We start from the raw sequence: 22,731 nt of genomic DNA on the forward strand, positions 1-22,731 counted from the left end.
CTTAACAGTTTCATGCATTTGACATGAGTTCCACTTAAGTTCATCCAAAAATGAAAAAAAGCTCAAATTCCTACTAGAACATAAAATGGAACTTCTCTGAACTTGGGGTTTTACGGTGCATGAGATTGAGAGTTTAAACCAACCAATTTGAATTTTTTTGGGAAATTTTAGTTTCACGGGTTTGTCCCACTTCTAAGTCTCTACCCATAGGGATTTTGGCTCAATCTTACATATTATCAACGTGATATGAGTTGTTCTCAACTTTTCGAATGGTGAAGGGCATGTTGGGCTGAGTGGTTCCTCGGCACAAAAAAAAAACATATAAAATAGAATTTCATTATTTTCCATCAAGAACTGCACATAACAAAATGGTCACACCAGGATCCTCTCCCAACATGAACATGATTAGGGTTTTAAATTTACCCCCATTGATAGCAAAGCTTCCACACCCAGTTCCCAAATCAGGTTAAAAGGCTAGGGATTGGGTTTCAGATCAATCCCAGGGTCCAGAATTGTAGGCCCCCAGGAACTCACAAACTCAACCTAGCTAACAACTACTATTTCACATAACTTCACTAACCAACTTAAATTAATCACCGACTGCCTAAAGCACCAAACATTCTGGGCCGCAGAGTCTCACCATTTGAGAGGTCTACTGCATCATTCAACCTATCCAATAAGAAAAGATTTCCTTGTATTCTTTGGTATTCTTTCTTCCTTGCAGGCATGTATAGTTAAATCACTAGAGGCAACATTGCTTCAAGTGTCCCTCCTTGGTCTCTGATTATCCCCTCCAATTGGGTTGCACTGTTGTAGAAACTGTTGGCGCACAAACGGCTTCAACTGTCAACCGTTTCAATACTTTTGGACACGGGTCTTGCCCAAAGTTAGCATTGGATATTGTGACTGCACAGAGCTGCTTCCCGATACATTTCTGAGATGCGTAAACCACGACAAGGTAAGAGAAAAGCAAGAAGATATACAGTTTTGTGGATTGAAGAAACAAGACAGTTAAGTGTCATTGGCACCTTCTCCATAGTAGCATATGAGGTAGGAGCGTGGCACGGTCCTTGCTGGTAGCTCCCACAGGTTCCCAATGGAGTTCCAAAGCTTGCAAATTTAATGGAAGAAATGGACTGGCCTGGACTACATCGCAGGTGAACCTTGGGGCTGTGGAACTCTTCTGGTTTTCCATAGCTTTCAATTTGCCAATTCTTGATAGTTGGGTGGTACTCAGAGACTTCAGCACAAACACTGGAAACTGATCTCTTCACAAGAGAAATCCCAGAAGGATTCCCTCCAAGTTCCTCAAAAATTACCAAGAGGTTTTGCGTCGGCTTCAGCCATGTCCGAGGCACGTGATACCTGAAAAATAATAGGCAGAGACTTAATATATATATTCAATTGGGCTTCTTATGCCATTTCATGGCAACTTTAAAAGTTCTTTTACCATCTCTGAGTTGGCTGGCCACAGCCCAGTTGACACTTTGTAGGTCTAAATGTCCCTGCATAACTGCACCCATTGCAATCACCTTTGGCATATGCAGTCCAATACCTCCCAATGCTCTGTCCATTAATCCATATTTGTCCTTTTCCCATACCCTCCATGTCCAAAGCCAATGGCTCATCTCCTTCAGGGGCATTGAAATATGTCTGCAAACAATGGAAAAAACAAGTTAGAAGTTTCAGAACAAATGGCTTACTGTAGAGATGCATTCATTTTACTTCATCGCATACTTTATGCCAAGTCAGCGGCTGCGGTCTCTGAGCAACTAATGAAGCTTGCATCCATTCAACCGAGGAGGTACTAGTCGGAGAGAGAAGATTCATGGCCTCGCCTCTTAGCCCAACCTGTTCAAAGGAGACATGGGTTTCGGTTGGAAAAATTCTTTGAACAAGAATTCTAACAATGAGAAATACAGAGGTCAGATCCACAACCTGGTATGTCCATTTCTGCCAGGACAAGTCCCATTTTCCCTGGTCAAGTCCATGCAGCGCAACAGGACCAAGGATACCCGTGTTCCATGTTTCATAGTGTCCTCCAACATTCTTCAATGCCAACAAAAAGAAACGTTTGATTAGCTAAATAGGTATAATCTCTAGTAAGCCCAAACGTCTACAAGAGAACGAAATTAAACACTAAACAAGGAGAATGAATATTAACTGGCAATCCAACAGCAACACTCAGCAGTGCAATTTTGTTTGTTCCAGCATGCATGTTAACCTTGTCAGTGTATGTAAATCTCCTATTCTCCCTTGTACCAAAGGCAGAACCTGAAGTAGTTTGCATCGGTGTTCGTTAGTCATAGCCTAAGAAGGGAATCAATCAATAGAGATTAGCCTAAGTACCTGAAAGCTGTCCATTAATAAAGACATGCACAGCATGTCCACTTGATTGAACAATTAGAGTTGGGAGTTCTCCTCCGCGCAGGAAGGATTCAGAGGAACCAATATCAACACTGGGAAAACATGTGAAACAAACACAATTAAATACCAATCTTTTCTAATTTGAAGTTCTATTTTGAATATAATGCAAGCATGGGTTTGAACTATGTTGCAATCAAGAATAACGAATGAGATCTATAAGAGGCTGAAAAGGCCATAGTAGACTTAAGGACTCACCTGGTTATATACCACAAGTAATCAGTAGCATCCCTAGTGACATTAATTTGCTCCAAGAGACCTTCAGCAATGAATGTTGAACTGTCATCCACAGAAGAAATATCTTCGTCATAACTCTCCCATGAGGACATCTGAGCGTTTGTTGACAACATTTGCATTTGTGATGTTTGAACTCCAACCTAGAGAAAAGTAACAAAAGATTTTCTATACTTTCAGTCTCTAAACCGTGTATCGCTACAAAAATGTAGATGCAGAAAGTTTCAGCTCAATGGTTAAAAAGTAAAACCATACATTTGCGCTTGTGATGGATTCAATTTTCAGTACTTTACCTTTGCGGTATTAAACACCACATTTCTGCAATCAGGAAGGATGCTGATGGACCAAGGAGGTAAGTTATAGTGCATGTTATTGAACAGCACTCTAGCAGCAGATTTTGTATCATAATTTGAGAGAAAAGCTGCACAATCTCCTGATTCTGCTGTGAATACATGAGCCTGAAAAGGTCTCAAAAGTCAGCAAACGTTGGTAAATGACAGAATTCGCTCAAATAACAAGAGAATTCGAGAATTGAATATCAAACCTGTTGGAAATTCCCCGTTGAAGTTACAACAGGATCGGCAGAAACTAGAGCTTTCTCACACATCTTAACGGATCTATGAAGCTCCTTCAGATGTCCATATTTAGGTTGTCTGATCAAACCTGTTACAGATGTTTGGCGAAAGAAGTCAATTAAATCTCTCAAACCAGCTGTGTGGCATGCTAAAATGAATCAATTGAAGACAAAAATACCAAACACACAAAGCTGCACATAACAGCCTCAACCTCAAATTTTACTTTCCTTTCCAAAAGTCCATTTTACAGTGAATAACACACCAACAGCGCTCCTGAGAAACCGAATGATATCAATGCATATATGTGTTTGGTGTCCACTGATATCAGACCACCACATGCATCGTTTATGCCTTATGTTTTCATTTGAAAGACTATAGCATCAAGTTCTCACCATATTCATCTAAAGGGGCATCATAATCATAGCTGGTAGTTATGAAAGGCCCTCCTGCTGAACGTCCAAAATTGGTTCCTCCATGATACTGTTTGAAAAACACATAGAATCTCAGTTTCACAAGAAGATATTCAATTCTAAATTCAATGTCTTCAAGACAATTGCGTCAGGAAATAAAACAGAGAAGAAAACCATACCATGTAGTAGTTAACAAAGGAACCTCCCTTCTGAATAAATCGGGCAACCGCAAAAGCCAAATCCTCAACCGGTCGCTGATGAGTTGGGCCACCAAACTCATTAAACCTTCAATTTTTTTATCAAGAAAAGGGGAAATTAGGCGTAACTTCATATTGTTGTACATTTGTAAATTCAATGTGGCAATGTGCAATTGCATGAAATATATGTACCAGCCACTCCAAGTTTCTGTCCAAATAGTGGGCTTGTAGGGTTTGTTGGGAGAGAATGCATCGCAGTAAAAACCGTTGCATGTGTTTATCTGTCAACAGTACCCGAAATTCAGAAGTAAAGCCTAAGTAAATTAACTTTTCCACCACTAGCTGTTCCAAATATCTATTGTGTTATAAATCTCTTCAACAATTCATACGAACTGAGTGACTATAAGTAGAATAATTTACCCCAAAAAAGCCATATTAAATGAGACCCAAATCTACATTTTTATATTAAATGTGAGATTACTTACCACGGGATCTGGGGCATCGTCTTCTTTGCACATCACCCAGGGAACTCCAGTTCCAGTTTTAATGGCCATATTCGCAGCCCATGTCATATAATTATATCCAGCAGCTCCGAGTAACTTACTCTGTGTTCCATACTCGTTCTCAATCTACAAAACCCAACCAGAAAATTTTCAGACTTTTCAGAATTAGATCTCTCCTCATTTTGCGCACACACACACACATATATATAAACAATAAATATTGTTTATCTGACTGCATTGTCTTCACACATCATAAAAATTTTGAAAGTTTAATTTGCAGCATAAAATAGGCACATATTTAAAGGACCTATTGATCTACTATATACCTGCGAGAGTATAATGGGGCCACCCTGGGACTCAAACAAATTATGACTCTTCATCATTCCAACAATCTTCTCAGTGAACCCTTGCATTGCCCTCTGCAAGACAATAAAAAGATCCTCATTACATTCATGCTACAAGGTACAACACCAAGAGCTCATGCATATTCAGCTAAATCTATTAGAAAATGTTCAAAGCAAGGAAAACCCAGAAAGACTAATTAAAGAGAAAATGAACAGACAATTAAGTAAAAAAATGAGACCTTAAAGGGTTCATTGTCTGTCCTGAAGCTGATTCCTGGGACATACTTCAGCCAAACTGGAAACCCTCTGCATGTGAAACATATACAAAAGTGTTAGGAAAAAAATGGTCTTTGAGAACCCAAATCAAACAGATAGAGGGCGTGGTTGAGGTGTACCCAAAATTCCATTCTGCACAAACATAAGGTCCAATGCGGAGATGGGCATAAAGTCCTGCTTTCTGTACTGTCTTTATAAATCTCACCAGATCATATCTTCCTTCAAAATTGTACTGAAATCCACACAAACCACAATGCCAAAAAAGATAAACAATGGAGTCAAAGGATCAAAAAGAACATAAACATGAGTAAAAATAGGAGAAGTAAAGTACATTGCCCTGTGAAGGCTCATGAACATTCCAGAAAACATAGGTTTCAATCACATCCAAGCCCCCATCTTTTGCTTTCTGTATCAGATCTTCCCACATCTGCAAACGCCACAAAAAAATTCGTCAAATAAATCCCAAAAAAAAAAACTTTAAGAGACAAAACAGAGAAACGTGGAAGCTTAGTGTATGTACTTCAGGGGTGCTTCTTGGGTAGTGAATAGAACCAGAGAAGAGGATTCTCCTTTGGCCATTGATGACAATCGCCTTCCTGTCATAGCTCACATTGCCCTGGCTCAGCTGTGAACCCCAAAACAACACCAAACACAGCACTCTCAACAATCCGGTCACTGAGTGAGTTCCCATCTGGTTTTCTCCTTCGCTTCCACTCTTAAGCTTTCTCCACGCCGAAATTTCTTCTTTGGGCAGAGAAAATGAGAATGAAGATAATCGTGCTCTAATTACACTCTTTGGGGGTCCATTACTTCTTCACAGATTTAAGATTCTGAGCAGAGCAATAGATGCATATATAAGGCAATGGGCGAACAGCTTTCACTCACTCACTGCCACAACTGTATCCCTGCGTGGGCCCTGAGCAACTGCACAATTAAAACTAAAACAATAAGCCTGAAAAAAGGGGAATAGAACAGTAAATCTAATACACTTTACACCTTAGCTTGTTCAATGGGAGAGATTAGTAAAGTGAAATACAGGGCAGGGTTGAGTTGTGATTAAGGGGTTGACCAAGGGTATTAATGGGAATGAATGGTAAGAAAGAAGCCAAACAAAATGCCCTATATTTGCTGCTTTTGTCATGGGGACATTTTTGAGAATGACAAGTGAAGGTCCACATGGAAGAGGGAGAGGAAGAGAGAGATAGAGAGAGATTCTTCCATGTGAACGAAGGAAGGCCATTCTCACTCAATCAAGCTTTGTTGTCTGAAAATGTTTGATGGGTTTAGATCCATCTCTTATCTCCAGGTCTCCAACGTCTCAAATCTCAACCACTAGTTGTCCTGTCCTTCAAGCTTACAATTGCAAAACAGAGGACTCTGTATAACAAATACTTAATCGTGCATGAATAAACACAATAATCTATAATTCATTCACATAATCCAAAGAGAAGATTTCTTTGAGATCTAAATATGGGTGTTGGAACATGTAATTAATCACTGTTTTCACAGAATCTTCATAAGAGCAGAGGAGATGAAGGAAGCTTCTGAGAGACAGATTTAATAGCAGAACTGAAGCATTGAATGTTGCTCAGATTAGAAGACCTGGCTAACGAAATCTGAGAGGACTGCACCACTCAAATCTTGCCACTTAAGCAGCCCACTCAAACCAACAAGACAATAGTTTTGGGTTTATCGGTTCCTGTAATACATTATACCCTTCATTGAGTTGTTTCCCTTAATGATACTTAACCTCAGAAATAATGTCTTGTTGTTGATGGTGAGAGGTGGGTTTATCCTTATAAATCAGGCAAAAATATATTTTTCATCCCTTAATTATGGGGTGAGTTTCATTTTTGTCTCTAAGTTTTTTTTTCTCCCATTTACGTCCCTCAATTATTTAAAAGTATCATTTTCTTCTTTTCAAGTGAGATTGAAGTTGAGAAAAAACCTGATCTGAATAACAATATGATGTCACATAAGATTTTTCTATGACTGGATTTATTCGAGAGATAAACATGATATTTTCCCATTGTTAAGGGATGAAAAAAGGGAAAAAAAAATTAAAGGATGAAAATGAAACCCCACAAATAATAGGAGGATGAAAAATACTCTTTTACCTATAAATCAAAGGGATCCTCACATCTTTTCAAATGCTTTATTAGCGCTTAATTAAGTCCTCGTGTTAGACATGGATTGGTTAGATGGAACTTTCTGTAACATTAATTATGATCCACATGCACATGGCTTGTTTATTAGATTAGTGGAACGAAGATTCTTTGTGCGTGTCGTTTGTCGTCTCGTTTCGTTTAATCATGATTTTATGTTTTCTAATTTTTTATAATAAGATAAAGTGGAAGGGGGAACCCTAAGACAGTGGGTCCTACAAAATTCAAGGTTTATTTATTATTAACCTAATAAACTGAATTAGAGTCAGATTATATGTTAATAAAATGCCTTAATGGGGAACATCTTGATTACGTCATTATTTAATGCCAAAAAAGAAAACTCAAATGCATGAGATCATGAAAGCTACACAAGAGAGAGAGAGAGATGGGACACGGGAAGCGAGGTGCTGCTTGACAGTGGGACCCTCGACTAAAATTGCGTCGGTGCCACGTGCTCTACATGATTGCTCCTTTAGAGTATCACACACCTCCCTTAATTAAACTGACCGTTTAATTAGACCGTTTAACTCCATCATCATTGATTCATTTCTACATCGCTGGTGGCTGGGGGACCCTCTCTAGAATCTAGATTTCAATTACCGTTAACGTCGGTGGTAACGACGTCGGTGGTAAGGTGTACTGGCAGTACGGAAAGAAGCCCATCGAAGGCTGTCTTTGTTGGATGCCACTCCAGTATGGGTTCTGGGGGCGCTGTAGTTTTTACTACAGTAGCCCACGTTGTAGCAAATTTGAGCCAAAAAAATTTTATTTATTTTTTAAAAATTATATATGTGTAGTATTCAGTTGAACGAATTCAACGATATATTTTTTTGTTGAAAATAAAATCAAATTTATTAGGAAAAAGACATAGAAAGTTTTAAGTTTATATCCAACGGTTTAGAATTATTATATCTTGTTTATGTTGAATTTGATTTTTGTTTCGGATAAATAATATATCGTTAGATTCGTATAAACAATCAAAATACAAATATAATTTTTTTGAAATTTTTAAAAAATGTACTCAATGCTATAACACAATTACAGTTGGGGTTGTTGTAAAAAAACTACAGCAGCCCCCAATAACTCCTCTTATGTGCCGCCTCGTGGTCATATTTGGGAGCGTTTGACTTGTTTGTGACAATTTTCCAAGAAAGTCATATTAATGTGTTTATATTTGTAAAAAATAAAAAAAAATAATAGTCACATTTGATTATCAATATTTGAGACCAAAAGTAATAGGGATCCAAGTAAAAAATCTCAGTTATCCCAATAATGAATGTGTCACTCACTGATTCAATCACCTATTTTTTGGGCCCCCTACACTTACATCAATCAAGGGACAAAATTCATTATTGAGATGATTGAAATATTTTTTACTGAGATCCTTAACATTTTTGATTTGAGACTCTCATTTGTGAAAAGTAGGAGGAGAAACTTATGGACTAGCATATAGTTGTAGAGATAAGCTCTATTTAGGAGTTTTTAATATTGAAGCGTATGCGCTAACGTAATTAGTAATCCCTAGTGTATTTAAGCCGTTTGGTGAAAATACCAAACTAGCGAATAAGCTAATGTAATCGTTCCACCAACCATAATTATAGGGTAGTGGATTTAGTATTGTTATATCCTACGTAGGTGTTGTGTATATGAAGCAATAGGATAGTCCCAACTCATGGGTGGTAGATGTCAATTAATAGATGATTATGATACGAAAAAATATATTTTGTGGTTTTAGTATACTATTTCATATCATACATTATAAGGTTGATGTGGTGTACGTGAATCAATGAGATGAAATCATTGAAAATAACCATTTGGCATAGTTAAAGACACTGAGTATTGTCTATGTATCATGGCTTTGCAACGGCAATGAAGAACAAAAAAAGGGTTTAACCAAGTAAGTATTCTCTTAACACAATGATGAATAATCACATGAGGACCTAAGGAAAGCTAAAAGCATAATGGAGAGGTAACGGTAATTAACGACCTAGATGAAACTATTTTTTTTTTTAATTTTTGAGAAAGAAAAATAAAACCAAAGATTCAGTACCCTGCTTATAGCTAGCTAGGGACAATTACTGTGATTCCTTCAGTCACAAGTGACAACTCTATAATATTCATTGTGACCTTTTGGAATAGAGAATCATTATCCATCAAACCCAAGTGAGTTGGGCTTTGAACCATGGGGTTCGGCCCTTAGTAGCTAAGTTTGAGAGAAACAAAGTCATGTGAACCTGATATATCCACAGGAATCAGACAATCTAAAACGGACAATATAGTTAAAATGTATAGGAGTGTGAATTTATAACAGAATAGAATGTTGCCACCTTTTATTTTGGGTTCTCATAGCATATAGATCTCACATTTTTGTGTATAGAGGGGTGAAATTGAAGCAAGAAACAATCATAGTCATTGCATGATTCTTCTCTTCTGACTCTACAGTTCTTTTCCTTTAGGCTTCAGTCCTTTTGGCCCATTTCAAGTTTGTCTCTCCCAATAATGGGCTTAAAGATTGGGCAAATGTAAGCCTATAACTGCTAGCCCATAAAAATGGCCCATAACTGCTGAAAGGATCAAAGGACTGCATACCTTGGGCTCCTAAATGGCCCATTACTAAGGCCCAAACTCTTTCGTTCGCGCATCACAAGGGGAACTGGGGAAGCCGTCGTCTTCCTTGAGATCTCTCCCAAGCTATCTAACGTACGAAATCCTTCACTTTGAATATCTCCCAATGGGATTTGGAGCACTGCGAAGCTTCATTCGACCTCTCTCAAGAACCCTAATATCTCGCGCTTCGACTCGCATTGCGTCGGCTTCATCTTCGTTGGGCGGCTCCCCATCTCCAAAACCCCAGCTTCGCTTTCCTCTCGGTTTCTTGCTTCACCGCCCATCTCCATGGACTCAGTTCGCCAACCATTTGCACGGATTGACGAGCAGCTTGACGGACACTCGATTCCCAAAGCGAAGACCCGTTGACAAACCCCGTCGGAAAAGGGCCGCCTTGAGACCCCCAGGTTCCATAACTATATCACTGATTAACTACTTCTTGTTCTATTAAATGCCCCAGTGAAAGTTGGGATTTGGCAACTGATGGGGGAAGTTTTTGAATAGCAGGATGTTTTGTGCAGTCGTTGGCTAGAAATTTTGTGCCAATTTGTGAGTGACTGGGAATGCTAATTGGGTTAACTTCGCAGGGCCATATGCTTGGGTGAAATATGTTCCGGGGGAGCCAATCCTCCCTAACAACCCTAACGAAGGAAGTGTGAAGAGAAGGAATGAGAAGAAGCGCATGAGGCAGCGCCGCGAATTTATAAAGGTGATATTTTTACTTTCTAAGTAAGAACTCTTGTTACTTAATTGTCACCGGATTGTAGCTTGATCATGAAGTTTCGAGTCTTTGTTTTGTGCATTTGGTTCCAGCATGGTCTACTTTGGTTTTGCTATTGCAGGAGCTAGTTGTTAATGAAATGGAAATATTTTTGTTTTATTCTGTTAAACTATATTTATATTGCTTGGGTTATCATCAGTTTTATGTGTGATAAAGGTAGATAACTGGAGAAACATGAGATAAGGTTATGGGAGGTAATTCATGATTGGGTTAGATTGTCTAGTGGTAACAGAAATGAATATGGATTATTAACCATGTTGGGCCATGATTCCAATGAGTTTCCTGCAGCTAGTTCAAAGGACTTCTATACGTATATGGATAGAAACCGTCGAGTTGCTTGTTCAATCATGAAGTTACGCCAATATGATATCTCTTTGTGCTGGTTTCCATAGTTCTAAGTGGAAGTTGGATTTAATCTATGTGATACTTAAATGATCGGAGTGTTGACAATTGATTACCAGGAAGCAGTAAAAATGATATAGGTTCTTTCTCAGTGATTTCTGGCACTTTAAGTAAGGTTAATATAATTGATCACTCAAATGGTTTGAGAGTTTAAAATTCACTGTCAAGAAGCTGTGGTGTTGATATGTAATCTCTTATCAACTATTTCTGGTAAATCTTTTGCTACGCATATATGATCTTTTTAGTTGTTGGATTTCCTCATTCAAGCTTCGCTTCTCTTTTTTTTTCTCCCATCATTTCTTTTGGATCTGTACTTTCTGTCCGTTCACCTCATAGATGGCTTCCTCAAAACTGGGTTAAGAAGCTCCTATTGTTTAATTTTACCTTTATTCATGTCCCAGACGACATGATGAACATGCTTGTTGCTCACATTTCTCTTTTCATGTATTGAAATTATTGCTTTCAGTCATGTTAATTCTGGAAATAAATTGGGAACGACTCAAAATTCTCTTGGTCATTGGTGGTATTAATTCAGTCTAAAATAAACCACTTCGAGATTATGACCTCAATCTACGACTTCTACATTTGAAGGGGATAAATATAGCTTTAGCTATTGCCTTTGACAAAAGATCTATGGTCTAGAATGTGAATTTTTTTTGATTGTCTCACCTATCTCAATTTGCTATAGTTAGTATAAATAATATCTTGTTCATGCAACATGTTACGTGATCATTTGCTACCTATTTAGTTAAATAAGAATTTGAGTTGATATTGCTGGAGGGGAGAAAAACCCTGATTAACTTAATGAATTGTTACACAAGCGGCCTTGAAAACATCTCTTCCTTTCTGAAACATAGTGTTTTCTCGTGTTCTTGTGCAAATATTCAGATTAGGAAGCTCTGGTGAATACCCTCATCTTTGGTCTATGCCATGTACACCCTGAGCCATTTGTCAGGCTCAATTGCCTGTCTCGTGATAATGCACACTAATCCCTTGGTTCTATTTGTTTTCCGTTATATGGATGCTCGTGCTTTAACGTATGCTTCATTTTAAATGTGTTCAGGTAGAGGCAAAAAAGAGGAAAGCTCAATTGCAAGAAGCTAACAGGAAGAAGAGAAACAAGAGGGTAGAACGTAAAATGGCTGCAGTTGCAAGGGATAGAGCATGGGCCGAGAGACTGGCTGAGCTGCAGTTGCTCGAGGAAGAGAAGAAGAGAACGATGGCATAGTTTGTTCTGCCTGGCCCCACATTTGCAGATGATAATGCTTGCCTGTACTTTTGGTCTGTGATAATCTGAACTTTAAACTTGTTTCCCATAAGATCAGTGTATGGTTTTCCTGCTAATATGTTGGACAAGAGAGCCACTATTTGTTTCAGAACAATTCGACAAAGGACCTTTCTTTTTCTTTCTTGCAAATCTAAAATTCAAGTCTGAAGTTGACATAGGAGTCATTGTACCAGAAGAGATGAGAGAGGTCCCAGCCGCGCAACCCCCTGCAACACCTGGATCCACCAACCTCAATGTCTTTGAAAGCAGCAATAAAGCTGTTAATACTCACATATGATTGTCTGTTTTCAAACCGCCATGACTCCAAAACCACCCAAACTAGTGTTGCTGTTGAATCATCAACAAAATTGTATTAGATATATGGAGGACTTGAACCTATATGCAATTGCAATAAAATTTCAAGGACAGAAAGGACCCAAAGACCCTTCCAAGCAATATATAGAAGATGGTGACACCAGAACTAAAAACACTACTAGATAGAGTAGTTCCTACTTTTGTTAGAGAAACCCCCTCATGGATCTGTCTGCCTGTAATTTGTGCTATCAGAGTACATTTGACGAGTTTATGTTATCTTGTATAGTATTTGACAGTGATGGGCAATTTCCTCTTCATCTTCACTGTAGGGTAGTAAACAAGCTTCAATAAAAAGTATTTCAGCAATGCAGAGTTCTTCCTATATATATGTAGTTAGATCCCATAATATATAGATTAACCCATCAATGTACGAGTCAAGTAGATGATGACCAGTTAAAATTGGAGTGCTCCGGGAGTATTGTTCCAAACCATACTGCCTCGTCAGCACTAGGATGGGTATGGGTATGGGTGTGAAGAATCCGAAATACAACAAAACGCTCCGTTTCGTAAGCCATTTAACTAAAGGCCCAAAACCACGTCCTAGTATGAGACTCGGGAACAAGAAGTGGGTCTTTAACTTTGAAGCCAGCCCAGCCCAGAACTTTCCGAGTCGAACCCACCATTTAATCGGCACGTACTAATTTCCTTTATCAGTAAATGCTACGTGGCAGTATTTGATTAGTTTCCCTATGTTATAACTTATAACGGTAAAAAAAGTTTCCCTACTTTTCTTTGGAATGAATGCCAAATCCTAATAGGATGCGGAATGGTTCGTGCTATAAAGTAACCGACTCTTCCTCTTCTCATTATTGTTAAAGCTGAAGCCACAAATTCTAGCCTGACGGCCTGACGAGAGAAGAAGAATGGTTGTACCAAATAGGAAAAAGCTCTCATCCTCCTCACCGGACCGGTAGGTTTTACACAAATTTCAATTGTTAACTTTGTTGCTCATCTGATACGGTTGATTCCGTGTGTATTTTTTGGTATTTCAGAGATTTTGGTTTTGATTTTCGTGCGATTTTGATGCTGGGAGTCTAGCTTGGTAGAATTATTTGTTCATTCTATAAAAGGCGCGTGGCTTTTCGATTGATAGTTGATACTCGTTTTGAGTATGAAACTGATTCTCTATAGTCCGAAACGACTGATTCAAGTTTCCATGGATGATTTGTTTGATTCCTCTTTAATGCTCATTCACTGTGGATCAATATGATACGAGCTCCGAGCTCGCTCGTTCGGGTGATGACTGATGAACCACATTGGGCGGAGAATATGAAATAGTGATACGCGAAACGCTCCGTTTCGTAAGGCTCGTAACTTTAAAACCCAGCCCACATGTTTGGACTTGAGCCCACCCATTGAACTATCGGCCCGAAGCATTAAGGCCTTCTTTGTTCTATTACGGTTACGATAAATACCGAACACCGGAATTTCGACGGCTCTCTCCGACGTGACAGAAGACGACGATGGAGAAGTGGAGAACTACTTGTCGTATCCTCCGATACTCGTCGAGGTCATTCTTTAATTTTCGATCAAACTCTAACTATGAGAAGTGTGCGTACCACTCTTATTCAGGTAACCCGATCGGAAGCTGCTTGAATTGTATCATGTTCTAAGGACATTCTCCAGGAGGAGAGATTGCTATAATTTCAAATTTTCTCTTTCAAATCTTTTTAAAGCAGGTCTTGAGCATCGATGTGATGGAATCTACGAAGAATTCAAGCCGTATTTCATGCGTCAAAAGCAAACTGTACATTCCTGTCTCAGTTCCTTAAATTCCACGGAAATAGGTTTTAAACAGGCTTCCGTGATGCAATACAGAAGTTTCGGTTCAGTTTCTACGAACATTCAGAGAAATTCATTATTTGCAAATTTGAATTCGGATGATATAAGTTACTTTAAGGAGATATTAGGCGAGAAGAATGTCATTCAGGACGAAGAAAGGCTGCTTAGTGCCAACACTGATTGGATGCATAAATACGCAGGCTCGAGTAGGTTGATGCTTCAACCTAGGACCACCGATGAGGTTAGTTTCTTTATTTTTGCTTTTCTTGGAATTATTATTATTTGCAACTCAGCCTTTTCCTTTGTTATTACGAGTTCTCTTGGGATGTTTTCTTTATAACTCAAGATTCTAACAAACGTATTTGCATTCATTTGCTTGGCAGGTATCCCAGATTCTCCAATATTGTAATTCCAGGTGCTTGGCCGTTGTTCCTCAAGGTGGAAATACTGGTCTTGTTGGTGGAAGTGTGCCTGTTTTTGATGAGGTGATTTTCCTCAATTATAAACATAATGCAACACTATTATTGTGGAAGAAATTTGGGACCAATTGTGTTAGCTTAGACCATATATTATTTCCAGAATTGTGCGTTATATGTCTTTATGTCATCTTGTTGCCTTGTTCTCCATGCTCGAAAGAATGATGAGCTAATTGGATAGCGTGTTTGCACATATTCCCTTTTGCAAGAACATTACTTAGGTCAAATGCAAGCACTGAACTCGTTGCTGACCATTTCAAGAGAATGAAGTGGAAGTTAATTGTTCTTGATAGTTGTTGCTTCAAGATTAAGAGTAAGTGACATTGTTGAGTAGAGGCACTTACAGAAAAGAGTGTTAAAAGAGGAACAGTATATATGCAGTCGAAAGATTTTGACAATACTTTTGAATGGCTGAAATCACAGCTAGAGGTCATTGTTATTTGCCATAGATTATGGTTGAAGGCAAAAAAAATTTATGTATACCCTCTAGATTGTTCATGATGAATTGGTGCCTGGTCAATGAGAAGCCATACCATTAGTATAAGGTCTAAAGATCATTTGATCTCATGAACCAAGACTAATGTTAACGTTAATTCAGGCATCAATGCAGTTATCCCTGCGGTGTTGTTTGGATTCGGCTAAACTTGAAACTTGGCTTATTCTTGAGTTTTTTTATGAGTGTAGCTGAATAGTTTAAATTTTCTTCAGCTCAATTGGCCGACTAAATTTGTACATTTTGCAATTGACGCACTCGGTCCCACCACAACATTCTTGTCAACCTATCCCGTATGTGTGATCTAAAACATAATATTCACTGATATTGTATATTCAACACACACAGTCACACATGCTCTGGGTCTCAGGGTGTAGTAAACATTACCCAAATGCAGCACTGGGCCTTAGCTTTGAGTTTGATCCATCTGACATAGTTCATACTATTCGAAATAATGATTGTTGGATGTCTACATGCATTGGATGTATGTTTTTAGCTTTTGGTATATGAATTCGCAAATCACAACCTTTATGTCTAGAAGAACGTACTTTAAATGATTGAAATATCTTATTCATGATATACTTTGTGATGAATTTTTGATAATATTTTCTGTAGGTGATTATCAATATGGGCTTGATGAATAACATCATAGCATTTGACCAGGTGACATTTTGCTCTTCATCTTTAACTTGTTGAGAGATATGGCCGGCCTTTTGATTTAGCTACATAAATATTTTAGAGGCTTCTATGCTAGTTTAGATTTTTGCCATGGACCCACATCTCGTCAGTGTTGCATTTTCAATTTTTTGAACTCTACTAGCACGCTGTATAGGTCACCACATTTTCTTGCTTTTATTCTATGCCAATTGCTACTTTAATTGTGACAACCTTATGCCAAAATCTAACATCTACGTATCTTGTTTGTTGGTCTAATATGCCTCCAGTTGATTAAGCATTTTTAATTTCACATATCCTATGAAGTCATCATCTCTTGCTGTGGTACAGGTCAATGGTATACTGGTATGTGAAGCAGGATGCATATTGGAAAATCTGGGTTCCTTTCTCGATAATGAAGGGTGATTTTCTTATAAGCCATCTTTTTTCGTTTTTCAGAAGACCTTAAAACAAGACTGTATGTCATAGAGAACAACTAGATTGTAATTAGTGCTATTTCTTTTGACAGAGAGATAATAGTGGTTACTGCTTAATGTCATCACAAACCATTGTTGTTAAATTTATGACATATTTTTTTTTTGAGCAAATTACTTTAGTAATGATTATGTCTCATTTTCTTGGAGGTTGGCCTCAGTCCATGAGGAATTTTAAATGATATCATCACTCTTCATCAAATCTCAGTAGTTTGTAATCACGAGTTTTCTTCATCAATTTTAGTTGTGGGGCAGTTCCTCCACTTTCCTAGTATTAATATGTTATAGGACTTTATCTTTTGCTGAAGTCTCTCTATCTTATTTTTCTTACTTTTATTGACTTTTTTTTTGAAATTGCACCCAAATAAATTATGTTTCCATTCAGATTTATTATGCCACTGGACTTAGGTGCAAAAGGAAGCTGCCAAATTGGTGGAAATGTTTCAACAAATGCTGGTGGTTTGCGCCTTGTTCGTTATGGTTCACTCCATGGGAGCGTACTTGGTGAGAATTGTTGTTTTCTATTGAACTTCATTGTTTGTTTGAGCATATAATCGTATTCTTTGGTTCTGTAATTTATGCAAGTTTGCTCTAAACACAATTTTCATACATAAGGCAAATGTATTACAATAAGGGAAGCAAGAGGATGCCACCCATGTATGCTAGTTCACCTGTGGGAACGTGATTTAATAAGATCTGAAAAATCATGATCATGAAAGCAAAAGGTAAGAAGATACCCCCATTTATCGTTGAGAAACATAAATGAAGACTCCTCTCCTTTAAGAGCTAATTTTATATTTCTCCTCCTTATCAGCCAAAAAAGGTTAGAGGGTAAAAGAAATCTATGTTTCTGTCTCTGCACAAGAATACATACCTCTCCTACATGATAACAAAAGATAATCATCACATCCATGTTTAGTTTATTTCAGCTCTCCACTCCTTACCCATTCATTATTATGTCCAGCAACCGGACGAAGTAAATTTACACTGTTGTATTGAGCAATGCTTACTTTTTCTACTGCTTTTGTTTTTTGTTTTTGGGATGTCCAGTGTTTCTATTGCATGACAAGCACCGCTCTGTGTTTTGATATTTGCTTAAATGTTATGTTGCTTGATGACTGGGTTGGTGTATCTTACAGGCCTTGAGGCTGTCCTAGCTAATGGGACTGTGCTTGACATGCTGGGGACTTTACGTAAAGATAATACCGGCTATGACTTAAAGCATTTGTTCATAGGTATGTGCCACAAAAATAATACTATAATTGTATATCAGCAGACAATGCGCTTCATGTGCTTCTGCTGTTTCTGGAGTAGGAAGTGAAGGATCACTCGGAATTGTGACCAAAGTATCTATTCTTACCCCTCCAAAGCTATCGTCAGTAAATGTAGCTTTCCTTGCATGCCAAGATTATTTAAGCTGCCAGGTATGATTAGTTTTCTGATTTTATCCATCTAAAAATCTTACTCTAGTATCTTTTTTTTTTCTAGGCTGAGAATGTTCTTGTGGCAGTGATTCAAGATTTCATGTTTAATTAGGTTAGTTTATAAACTGGATTGTTTGTTCTTACATATGGATTGCTTCTCTAGCTGAGAAGCTTTTTTTTCTTTACGTGACCTTATTATTTTGGAAGTTATTGTCGCGTTTTTCTCCATAATTAGTAATCACGTTTGGGTGACTTACATTCTCATGTTTGGCTTTTGCCTTACCCTTCTACTATTTAAATTAACTAGCATGGTATAGTGCTTTGGTTGGGTTAATGGATAGTATCCAGGTATTTTAAGGTCCAACAACAAGAAAAATGGGAAAATTTTAAACATCTCTGATTTTGAAGCGTAAGCCTATGGATTCTTCCATCCTTCAGACAAGGCTACAGTAGGTCTATTCAACTTTAATTTGTTCCTGACCATCTCATGAGTCGTGAAATTTCTTTTTATTCTGGTTTCCCTTCTGTTTTGGATTATATTTCTCATCATCACTATACTTTTTTTTTCCTTTCTTTTTAAAGCCCTCTTGTTGGATTTGCTTTGATTCTTCTCTTGGCCATCATACTCAGAATCTATTATAAGTCTATGTGGTTGTCTAATTGCAACCTATGGTGCCTAATGCTGCTTTATTGCTTGCATCTTGAGGTCGAATACAAATCATATTAGAATTTTATAGTGTATCTTGCAGTTTTCATCTTTAATATATTGGCTTTTAGTAGGTGACAATATCTTTTTGTTTTCCTAATGTTTGATCTGCTTATCAGAAACTTCTAACAGAAGCAAAGAGGAAAGTTGGAGAGATTCTATCCGCATTTGAATTTTTGGATATTGAGGCGATGGATTTGGTACGCATTCCTGCATAAACAATTTGATTTTGTTTGTTTGCCACGCGAGTCAGCTATTGTGATGATGAGACTTTGAGCTAAAAACATTTTTTGATTGTTCTATGCTACAGGTTTCTGTAATAGCACGTCACATTGAATGCTGATACAAATGAGCTTATAACTCAAAACTTTTATTGCTGTAGCAATCCCTTGGCTTTCAGAAAAAATTATCGAATGAGAATAACTGAATCTTTCAACATTAGCTCAGGATCTTTCAATGGCTCTTGTTAAAGTCAGTATCCCTTCAGAAATCTGGGGAGAACCCGAGATTATGGTTTACATGGACCACAGACACTTGTTTGAGAATTTTCATCAACCTTTTGTTTTTATAGATTAATTGTCGACTTTAGAAACAATAAGCTTTTGCAGTGTTTTGCTTTTACTTCATGAACTTTGTTTTGATTGACTGCATTTGAAAATCTCTCTTGTAGAAGTCATCTTGCAGGATTTACTTACTTTATTTGAAGGGAAACTTATGGCATTTTTTATTCTGTTATCTATTTCCTTTCTGGATTCTTCTAACTGTAATTTGCACGGCAGGTTTTACATCAGTTAGAGGGTGTCAGGAATCCACTACCTCCCTTATTGCACAAGTTTTATGTTCTGATTGAGACAACAGGCAGTGATGAATCTAATGACAAGTAATGTCCTTCCAAATTTGTCATTCTGTATTTGCCTATTTGGTAGTCCCTCTTTCCCTTTTCATTAGATTGCCTATGGTCATAATAATATATATATGGAATACAGAGGTTCAGGTCCATATTTGGATTTCATCTTTTTTGCTCTTAGTATTTGTTTGTTGCCTGAGCTATGCACACCGAGTCTTAATAAATCTTTAGTGCTACCTTAATATGGTTCCTCAAAAATGTAATGCTCATGTGGTATGGTTGTTGTTGTGATTTAAGGCTTGATGACTTGAGTTGATCATCTCACCTTGAAAATATAAGTTCCTTACCTCAACTTTTCAAATTTTTGTAAGTTTCTCCTTTGACCTTATTTTTGATATTTCATCAAGGATTTTATGGATACCAAATCACGTCCTTGGTTTGTGTCACGTGCTGTGATTTACATAACTTGATGCGAGGATAATACTTTTCATGATTGATTTCCGTCATGATGGGTGAAGCATTTTTATTTCTAAAATTGTATCGGTATAAATGGATTCCACCAGGGAGAAACTAGAGGCCTTCCTACTCCGTTCAATGGAAGCTGGTTTAATTTCTGATGGTGTTATTGCACAAGACATTAATCAAGCATCAGCTTTCTGGCGTATACGTGAGGTTCCTATTTCAACTCCATTTTTTCCCTAAATGAAATACTTTGTGTATTATTACTCGAGGGATAGCTCTTGCGGTTTGGTATTTCGTTTGACGAATGACAAAAATAGCATTTACCTCATGGTAGTGGTATTGTTATCTCAATACTAATGTCGCCTCCTTGTGTTGGCAGAGTTGTGATTAGAAGTTTCAATTTCTTTCATTAACTGCAATAATAATCCTTGCCCAAGATTATTGTCAGCTTCTTGTCTCGCTCCTCATCATTCTACCTTGTTGAGTGCAGTGTGCATTTTATCTATTAAGAGATAAACAGTAATATGCTATTGCTGTCTTTTTTTCCTCGTTCTTGTCGCTATGAACTTGTAATAGTGGGAAACCTTCCGAGACTCTGCACTATTCTTGCAACTTGCCAGAAAGCATGTTTAATTATGGTTCCATACGAGTGCAGTAAAGATGATGCCTTACACAGTTACACTATGCTAGAGATGTTAATGACGTGGGTAGGGTAGAGCCATTAGTTTTTATAGCTTAGCAGATGGCTCCTCTCCGTTTGCTCTAGTTTCCTGTGGGTGAAGAGAATGCTAGATTTGACTTTTCAGTTCTCTTGCAAGTTTCTGGTTTGAGTGTAGACATCTTTTTCTTTGTTTGGTTCTCTCTTGTGGAGGGCTTCTGTACTAGGGCACCCCCTCTGTAGCTGTTTATGTGATAAGCATATTACTCATAAAAATTACATAGAATATAAATTCCTTTAACCTGTCCCATCACCTGTAGTTCATGTAGTTGGGATGGTAGATTTAACTACCACCACTTGATTATTTGGACTTCTATGCTTACAAAATAATGAGATCTCCTTAACTTTTTGAGTTAAAGACTGAAGTCATTGATTCATGCATCCTCTAGCTTATTGAAAATTTTCCTTGTCTCCTTTTTCACATACTTTGACTCAGATGCGTATGCTGAAATTTTCACATTAGAAACGATGCTAAAAGCTTGAATGACAAGAACGATGTGTGACTGTGGGGGATTAAAAACACTACTTTGATGATGTATTCATATTATTTGTTTACCGATTGTTGTCACCAACATCAACTCTTAGATTGGAAACTACCCAAGTGGCTGGAATTTTTTCGATCTCTTTTAAATAGTGCCTTGAAGTGAATCTTTTATATGGCTGTAGGGCTTACCAGAAGCCTTGATGAAAGCTGGGGCTGTGTACAAGTATGATCTGTCATTACCTGTTGAAAAGATGTACAATCTTGTAGAGGAAATGCGAAAAAGACTCGGTAAGCAAAAATTACCGGTTCTACCAACTAAAGAATGAAGAATTATTTGGTTAAAATGTTTATTTTTCAGGTAGAACTTAAATACCTTCCCATCTATTTTGCTATGTGTTTTTGGTTGTCTATATCAGCCATTTTCATACTATTTCAGTTGGAAGATTTTTTCCGGCCTGGTATATATGCTACACAAGTTTCACAATGATAACACTTGCAACATTTATTCAATCCAGAAATACCTTGGCTTCTATCTTCATGATTTTGAATAGCTTTTTAAAAATTATACTGCTGTGCATATTGTAAATAGAATTACTTAGTCGTTATTTTTTGTTTGCTTATTTTGTTTTGGTATATTGGAAATTCTGCAAGTCTTACTGCCTGAGAGACAACATTGAATTATAATGACATGGATGCCTTTAATTCTTACGAAAAAGATGAAGCAGGTGGTTAGTATTGTCATGGCTTGCATGCCACTCAAGGGGAATCCATATTTTTGAAAATCCACTTTTTATTCTCCTTATCGTACTTTCAGGTGACTCAGCTAGAGTAGTGGGATATGGGCATCTTGGAGATGGCAATTTGCATCTTAATGTGTCAACTAAAGAATATGATGATAAGGTGGGTCTTCTCTTTCCACTAAAAAAAGTTAAAAACAATATTTTGAGTATTAACAAAATTTTGCTTTTTCAGATTTTTGCACAAATTGAGCCATATGTCTACGAATGGACATCAAAGCACCGCGGAAGTATCAGTGCAGAGCATGGCCTGGGATTGATGAAAGCCAACAAAATCTACTACAGCAAAACACCCGAAACTGTGTGTTTGCTTTACTTATATGAGTATTGTTTCTTCTTTCTTTTTGGGTTGCGAATGTACAATTTATTAAATTTATTTAAATCTTCTGGCATATTTTGGACAGGTGCAATTGATGGCCTCGATCAAAAAGTTGCTCGACCCCAATGGAATTATTAACCCATATAAGGTTCTCCCACAATCCCCCAATTAATTAAGCAACTAAGATAAGTCCTATGAAGAACAAGTGAGACGTAAATAAGCAAGGTGCAGATGTATCTTATTTTATGGATTTTGAAACGGCTGCCTGCATATAAATATGGTTTAGGTTCTCTCAAGAACTGAATGTTTTATGGGTCATTAAAAAATTTGAGCTGAACTGAGTTGAGAAAGTTTGTGGTGGACAATATTACTATGGACCCATTTGGAAATTTGAGGACTCTGTTCTTCCTTCTTGAACCCCCAGTTGGGTGGTCAACTGGTAATCGGTCCTAGCTTTCCTAGTTTCACGCACATGGAAACATACTTATATTTATATGTGTTATTCTACATGCTGC

General features: G+C 37.6%; 3 protein-coding genes across 4 annotated transcripts; 2 read left to right on the top strand and 1 right to left on the bottom strand.

Annotated features, from left to right (window-relative positions):
* Window positions 1–308: 308 nt before the first annotated feature.
* Window positions 309–5,654, bottom strand: LOC119979965 (beta-galactosidase 3-like). Its single transcript, XM_038822594.1, has 19 exons — window positions 5,484–5,654; window positions 5,295–5,390; window positions 5,083–5,195; window positions 4,927–4,993; window positions 4,670–4,762; window positions 4,326–4,469; window positions 4,033–4,121; window positions 3,823–3,928; window positions 3,626–3,713; window positions 3,203–3,321; window positions 2,952–3,116; window positions 2,623–2,801; window positions 2,350–2,459; window positions 2,165–2,274; window positions 1,939–2,049; window positions 1,738–1,851; window positions 1,451–1,653; window positions 1,029–1,365; window positions 309–934 (listed from the first exon to the last, which is right to left on the bottom strand). Exons 1-19 carry the CDS (start codon window positions 5,652–5,654, stop codon window positions 785–787), a joined length of 2,565 nt encoding a protein of 854 aa, XP_038678522.1. The 3' UTR covers window positions 309–784.
* A 4,123-nt stretch (window positions 5,655–9,777) lies between these two features.
* Window positions 9,778–12,342, top strand: LOC120017033. The gene is made up of 3 exons (XM_038870074.1): window positions 9,778–10,142; window positions 10,323–10,444; window positions 11,982–12,342. The coding sequence occupies exons 1-3, from the start codon at window positions 9,860–9,862 to the stop codon at window positions 12,144–12,146; spliced, it is 570 nt and encodes a 189-aa protein (XP_038726002.1). The 5' UTR covers window positions 9,778–9,859; the 3' UTR covers window positions 12,147–12,342.
* A 998-nt stretch (window positions 12,343–13,340) lies between these two features.
* On the top strand, window positions 13,341–22,616 carry LOC120016795 (D-2-hydroxyglutarate dehydrogenase, mitochondrial). Of its 2 annotated transcripts, none has more exons than XM_038869714.1 (16): window positions 13,341–13,470; window positions 13,553–14,132; window positions 14,237–14,583; window positions 14,726–14,827; window positions 15,927–15,974; window positions 16,317–16,387; window positions 16,845–16,963; window positions 17,599–17,694; window positions 17,774–17,883; window positions 18,709–18,789; window positions 19,369–19,469; window positions 20,000–20,108; window positions 21,283–21,388; window positions 21,915–22,000; window positions 22,073–22,198; window positions 22,302–22,616. In XM_038869714.1, exons 2-16 carry the CDS (start codon window positions 14,024–14,026, stop codon window positions 22,386–22,388), a joined length of 1,698 nt encoding a protein of 565 aa, XP_038725642.1. In that variant the 5' UTR covers window positions 13,341–13,470; window positions 13,553–14,023; the 3' UTR covers window positions 22,389–22,616. The 2 variants fall into 2 exon arrangements, with proteins under 2 accessions (XP_038725642.1, XP_038725643.1); XM_038869715.1 differs by having other exon boundaries at window positions 13,345–13,470; window positions 14,240–14,583.
* The last annotated feature ends 115 nt before the right edge of the window (window positions 22,617–22,731 follow it).

Source organism: Tripterygium wilfordii, chromosome 15, assembly GCF_013401445.1.
Source record: "Tripterygium wilfordii isolate XIE 37 chromosome 15, ASM1340144v1, whole genome shotgun sequence".
Lineage (NCBI taxonomy): Eukaryota > Viridiplantae > Streptophyta > Magnoliopsida > Celastrales > Celastraceae > Tripterygium > Tripterygium wilfordii.